This window comes from Euphorbia lathyris, chromosome 3, assembly GCF_963576675.1.
Source record: "Euphorbia lathyris chromosome 3, ddEupLath1.1, whole genome shotgun sequence".
Lineage (NCBI taxonomy): Eukaryota > Viridiplantae > Streptophyta > Magnoliopsida > Malpighiales > Euphorbiaceae > Euphorbia > Euphorbia lathyris.
In genome coordinates, this window is record NC_088912.1 from 88250164 (window position 1) to 88257295 (window position 7132).

General features: G+C 33.6%; 1 protein-coding gene and 1 pseudogene across 1 annotated transcript; both read right to left on the reverse strand.

The window, feature by feature from the left end:
* Nucleotides 1-6: 6 nt before the first annotated feature.
* LOC136222761 (uncharacterized) lies at nt 7-3751 on the reverse strand (annotated as a pseudogene).
* A 136-nt stretch (nt 3752-3887) lies between these two features.
* On the reverse strand, nt 3888-4626 carry LOC136223336 (uncharacterized). Its single transcript, XM_066011269.1, has one exon. It carries the CDS (start codon nt 4557-4559, stop codon nt 4026-4028), a length of 534 nt encoding a protein of 177 aa, XP_065867341.1. The 5' UTR covers nt 4560-4626; the 3' UTR covers nt 3888-4025.
* Between the last annotated feature and the right edge of the window lie 2506 nt (nt 4627-7132).

A 7132-nucleotide genomic window follows, 5' to 3' on the forward strand; every position in this document is an offset into this window, starting at 1 on the left:
CAAAAGTTCACAAATTGTGTTCAACTGGAATTGCAGAACTGCAGGGGTTTAGCCAAAGCTGGAGAAGCAGGGCACATGCTAAATAAATCAGCATAAAATCTGATAGTTTTGCATGTGTCCTGTCTCTCCATCTTGGACTTCATCTCTCATAAAGGGCTGGCAAATGCGGGTTATCCTAAACAAGTAGCACGCTTTAGACTTTCAACTTGTATTGTTTGGCTCCTTATATTCTTACCCGGCAATATATATGCATTACTAGATAAGTTATTACATTGACAATCAAGACACTTGCACGACTCAAACCATCTTTCTGAATCAACATGAGCAAGTAAACAAACGTAAAGCTTTTGTTTCAAAAGATTGGTTGTCTCTGTTAATCCATTATCATTTTCTGAGTTCAAATTGTTTCTTAGTTTATCTAACCACTCATTTGCATGCTTAAGCTGAGGCAATGTGACAGCAATATGGTTGTTCTCCGGTTCCATTCTTCGCCCAGCATTGTCCTTACCCTTTTTCTCCTGAACAGCAACACGAAACCCTCTATCCAATGCTCCTTCCAAAAATTTCAAAAACCATGTTGTTGTTTGATTCAATAAAATCTCCCTTCTTTCATGTCTTTTGTGCCGTCTCCTTTTGCCCACTCCAGCTTCTCTGTTGCACTTAAATCTATCCAAGACTTAGTAGATTTTAATGGAGCTGTTGTTTTCGGTTGGTCGATGAGCTGTTGCAGAGTGAAGAATTTGGTGAGAAAGATATGGGGATTCTCTAGTGAGGCGGATGACAGGAGGTTTGCAAACATACTGAAACAAAATATTATAGAAACAAATGATAATCAGGAATTCTTTAACATTTGGTTATTCACTTTGTTTAAAAGGAAATGTTATAGCATAGAAAATTATGTTCTTACATGAGCCATTTGATAAGAGATGCCGCAGTGGCTGCTTCCGTCTGGGTATCTGCTGCTACTGTAGAAGCTAAATATCTCCTTCTCAGAATTCCCTAACAAGATGAGACAACAAAGAACATTAAGCAGCGAAAACATACTAAGTGTTTTAATCATTTAAGTTATAAAATCTATAGACACGAATGAAGCGCACCTTTCCATGCTTCAGATGAAAATGTTTTATCTAAATTTTCCTGTTTGTTTGATGAGGATTTTGCAGAAGTGATCTTGGAAGGCATTAAAGTCTCCCTGGAAATAGGTACAGCTACCTCTGGCTTTGGAGAAAGCGAGTCGGATCGATTTCGGGTAGTAGTTTATGGGGCTTCCTGCAATGCTAATTAACAACAATAATCAGGTACCTTTCTATGCAAAAAATGTATGACAACTGACAAGGAAGATTTTCATACCTGACCTTTATTTTCTTCTTATGAGCAGCTCCATTGTTCTCGGATTCCGTTGGACTTACTTTCGAAACACCCTGCATATACCTGGATGCAACATCAGCTTTTTCCTCCTTGATAACAATATTCTGTCTTGAACTCTCATCTTTCCCTACCAATAATTCTCTCAGCTTTGAACCATTGATTAATTCACTATCAACAGCTAGAGCTGCCTCAGGCGGCGACAACATTTGCATCAACTTTCATGTTCCCGACAAATGGATTTCTACGAGGAATAGGTCTAACTCCAACCAAGATTGGAACAGGAGTTCCAGATTCCATCTTATCAACATAAAAGAATTGCCCAAGTTGTAACTTGTTATTCAAAATCAGTTCATTATCTTCCTTGGAGAGTGAAGCATACCTTAAATGCGAAGAATCGGAAACTTTTACAAAGAAACCATGATCAGGCCATAGCTCTGATCCTGTCAAGGCAGGCACAATGCTGATAACTTGTAGCAAAACAGACCGATACTCACCCCGTACTTTTACATTAGAGTTCATACTCTGAAGAAGCTTCAGCAGCACTCCTGATATGAGAGATGCCATCTTTAACCAGGAAAATCCGGATATCCTCGAGCTCTGTCCCAGATCTGCCCGTGCTTATCGTTATAAGCTAAATGTCAAGAACAAAAAAATGCATAGATAGGGAGATATTACATGTTTTTTTGAGGTTTGAAGGGAAGAAGATAGAGGTTTAAAGGCAAACTTGTTTTGTTTTGGTGGAACAATACATTGGAAAGAAGGCCAAAATCTCTATAACTTTGCATGCCAGGCAAGTAATAATCAACTTCCCTTTCAATGTGGTCAAATTTCTTTTAATATGTTATTTTTTGCATGCAAGAATTTATTTATAATGACTTGATACAATTATGCATACATCATAACTTCCTACTTTATCTACATAGTCTTTCACTTTCAGCTGAGAAATTATGTGTCTTAAAATAAATTTTGGATATCAAGTCAACCTTTCAATGTGACATTTTCTTTTATACTATCTAAATATTATTAGTTTTGGCTCAAATCCAACTTTTTGGACCTAACAACTTTACAAAACGTCTACATGTATTAGAAACACACCTTACCTTTTTAATATATTCAGGTTACTCTCTCAATTTTCAACGTGGGATTCAATTCATTCCTCCTATCATCTTCGCAATTCTTTAAGGTTGCTAATTGTCTATGCCTTCCATCCAAGTCCCACCTTCTTAGGTCTGAATCGTTATAGGTAGGGGTGCACGTGGTCGGTTAACCAGTCCATTAAGGTTAATTCGGTCGGTTAACCATTTAATCGGTTTTTTAAAAACACTAACCATACACTAGTCCATTAAATTCGGTTAACCACTAATCGGTTAACCAATTATTTCGGTCGGTTAACCTTTTATTTCGGTTTCTAACCATTAGTAAATAAAAATAAAAATAATAAAAGAATTATAATTTTTATTGTGAGAGAGACGGCGGGTCAATGACGAGTTGAAGAGATTAATTGCGGAGAGGGAGATGTACGTGCATTATTATGATCCCTCGGTTTTAATTCCGTTAAATTGTTTAGTCCCTATATCAAATCTCCGTCTAACAACGTGTTAAAAAACAATTAAACGGATAAAAAAAGGCAAAATGCCCCTAATCAAACATCCAAAAACATAAAAGAAAAAAAACCGCATAAACTGAAATTAGAGAGATAGTAAGAAATTAACTCTGAGTTATTTACACATTTTCATCTCATTTGATGTTAATATTTGATATAAGGACTAAATCATTAAAAGTGAAAAAAAATTAGAGACCTTATATTATAAGTGGGTTGATTAATGAATTATAAAAAACTATAGAGACTAAATAATTATTTACCCGTATAAATAAATTTATTTTTATATTTTTTAATATTTAATTGAGATTCGGTCGGTTTCGGTTAACCACGGTTTTTGGAATAAAGAAACCGTAACCGTAACCATTATTTTTAAAATTAAAAACCGTACACTAATCCATCGGTTTCGGTTAACCTTATTTTCGGTTTGGTTTCGGTTAACCTTATTTTCGGTTTGGTTTCGGTTTGGTTTTTCGGTTTTTCGATTTTTCGGATTTTTGTGTACACCCCTAGTTATAGGGCCACCAGCTTTCCTTTGGTTCATATGAGTTGGCTACCAATTGTAATAGTATACAATGTAGATATTATCTACTTTGTTTCAAGTCCATTCTTTGGACTTCATAACTTTAAAATGCATATTCATGTATTGGAAACACACTTTACTAATATATCTAGTCACTCCTCCGTTTTGTTGTGTAGCCGTCATTTATTATCATCTGTATCTTACCGTATTAGAAATAAAAAAAATAAAAATAAAAATTTCAAGATTGAATTCTAGGAAGCCTATTTCACTGTTACAGTACTAGTTGTCAATATCATTCAAATTAAATGATGTCAATTTGGATTCTAGCCAAATCTCATCACCACTAACTCATCTAAATATAACCCATCTTTCCCTACCTTAGAAACAGGAATAATATCTAGAAAATTGGAACAATAAACAAAGGAAGATGAATAAAAATGTGTAAATGTATATGAAATATTAGGTAGCTATTGAAGTAAATTGAAACAATAGAATACAATACAATAGAATAGAAAAGGGTAGTAGCATCTTATCTTAGGTGGAGTTTGTTGACATTGCCAAAGAATAGTTAGCAATCTCTCTGAATTTAGGCACACTCCTTAGATCAATTACGGTACCATCTTTCAATGTAATAATAATATCACCCCATTCCCCTATAAATCTAGGCACTACTTTCACATCCTTAATCACCTTGTAAGAGAAGTCACTTCTATCTTCACCTGTCAGTCCTGATATTACTGTCACCCGCAGGTTACTAAACCTGTACCTCAGATTAAACGCCCTTGATACTGCTGCTACTGTCAATGGCAGCCAAAATAGAGTCAGACCCAGAACCAGATTTGCCACAAGGTCGCCGTAGTGGGCACCGCCATCATAAAATATGGTTTCTTCAGTGGTCGCCATGTCTTTCTTGCCTGGAGAGGATACGTGCAGCTTCCTCAGTGGTCTCTTCCCATACTTGGATGGAAAACTATGGAAGGGGAGTTTAGTGTTGTTGTTGTTCTTGTTGTGGGTTACGGAGGAGAACGTGGCGCCGGTGAACGACAGCGGAGTTGACATTGAGCCCATCGGTGGTATTCGGGAGAAAAAGGAACCAAATGGATAGAAATTGGGTGGTGGAATCGAAAACACCGTCTCTTGATATTCCACAATATATGTGGGGATTCGGTTTGGTTTGATGCAGGTGAGCTAAATAATCCGTAACCGATTATCAAACTGATAATCGAATCGAAATCTTATTTTGGTTCGGTTATTTTAACATTTTGATTTGGTTCGGTTTTAATTTTAGCTTAATTTGGTAATTGATCATCGGTTCGGTTATTGAAAAAAAATATCGGTGTAACCGATAACAGAACCGAATTTAATATATAAATATAAAAAATATAATTTTATCTATATATATAAATAAAAAATCCAACCCTAAAAAATACACTTTTATTTTTATTTATATATATTTTGGTTTACTGGCTTTTAATTTATTCAATTGTAACTTTTGTACAAGGATGTTATTTGAAAACTAATTAAATATTTTGAGTTTTTGGTTATTTGGTCGGTAACCGAACCGAAATTTTTTGGTTAAATCAAATTCGGTTACCAAACTTATTCGGTTTGGTTCAGTTATAAAAATAGAGCAAATTTCGGTTCGGTTAACCGACAATTTGGTTCGATAAGTAACCGAACCAAACCGATGCTCACCCCTAATGATTGCAAACTCATTAGCTTTTTGGTTTTCAAATCCCTTTGACCTTGTTTGGATGGAGGGTAATTAAAGTAAAGTAAAGTATGGTAAGTGAAGTCTATGAAATAACTTGTTGTGTTTGGATAGAAAGTAAGATAAGTGATGGTTTAATAATGTAATTGGGTTTGGTTTGATGGTAAGTTAAACTAAGGTAAGGTAAGGTGAGGTAAGGTAAGGTTATATATAAATTACTTTTATATCCTGATCAACAGTGGACCTGTTGAATTTTAACATTCAATTCTTATATTGTTGTACATCATACTACCATTAAAAAAAAATACACAAAACAAGACCCACTATTTATTTGTGTGACAACAAAAATTCAATGATATCAAGACCTAGATAACCCATTTTATAGACCAATGCAACTTTGATTGACTCATCACATCCGTCCAATGTAACTACCCAACTACAAACTCAAGTTTCTCCATTATCTTAAGTTAGTGCCAATGATTCTAGAGCATTAGTTGTTTCTGGATTGAAGACGGCAAAGAAAAAGTCGATGTATGGCTTTCACGATATCTTCTTTCCTTTGAAAAAAGACAAAATCAAACCTAGAAATAAAATAAAAGATAGAGGGTAATTTTGGAAAATAAAAGATCTATCACTTGTCTACCCTCTAATTTGGGGTGTAAAGAAAATTGGTCAAATTTCACATTACCTACCCTCACTTACTGTCATGCTCAGTTACACCTCAAAACAAATAAGATTACTTACCCTCATTTACTTTAAGATACCTTCATTCAAACAATGCCTTAATCTACATCTCCAATACTACATGTTTACACTCATTTTTTAGGTTAAATTATAAAACTAGCCCAATTCCAATCGTGATTTACATATATTTAAATTCATTACACCATCCATCATGTATTCAAGGGTCAGATATGCTCAATCTAAACCAAACCTAGTCCGCTATTAATTCAGGTGGGTTTGGATTCAAAATCAGATTCCAAACCCAATCAATTAAATATATACTTAAAATAAATATAAATATATAAATTTGTTAATCCGTACTATTTTTATAAATTCCAAACCCGTCCAAAAAAGAACGGACTTTAACGGGCCTGGGTCAGACTAACCCTAAAGACAATTTTTCATGACCAAGCCCGACTCGAGACACGGGTCTGTGCAGGGCAGACGGGTACCTGGACCCGTAAACAGGTCTAATATAAACTATTAGTTGTAATCTGCTAGCTTTGGATAAAAACAGAGAATCCTAATATGACTAAGGCCTTGTTTGATAACTCACTTAATGATTTAAATTAAAATATTAAGCATTTATTTAATTTAAGTGCGTTTAATAACAATTATTTCCCCCACAACTTAAATTAGTAAATTAAGTTAAAAAGCACTTATTTTGGTAAGTCAAAATATTTAACTTAACATTTTAAATTAAACATTATCAACTAATATTTTATATTAGTCAATATTTTCGACACTTATAATATTCAGCACTTAAAATTCGATACTTATTTTTTCAATACTTAATTTTCAGTTTTATTAAACTCATGCCTCAACTCAAATCCTAATTTTATAAGGGTAAAAATGTAAATACAATTTTTTATTTATCTTTTTACCTAATTTTAGAAAGAGGAAATTACCTGAAAAGTCCTATTTCATATTAATTTTATAATTAAATTAGGTAACCTTTTGTATTTTATCATAAATTCAAATTTTATTATTACTTTTCTAAAATAAAACCGTCTTTCAGTTATTTCTTTTCAGTTTGTCTATGAATCTCTTCATCCTTCCGTTTTTTATAGATTGGTTCAGTTAATTTACAATGCATAAAAATAAATTATATAAACCTAATAAAGGAATATCAATATATATAGCCATAATAATAATAATAATAATAATAATATACAAGTACTTAGAGCCTTTCGATAATGTTACCTTT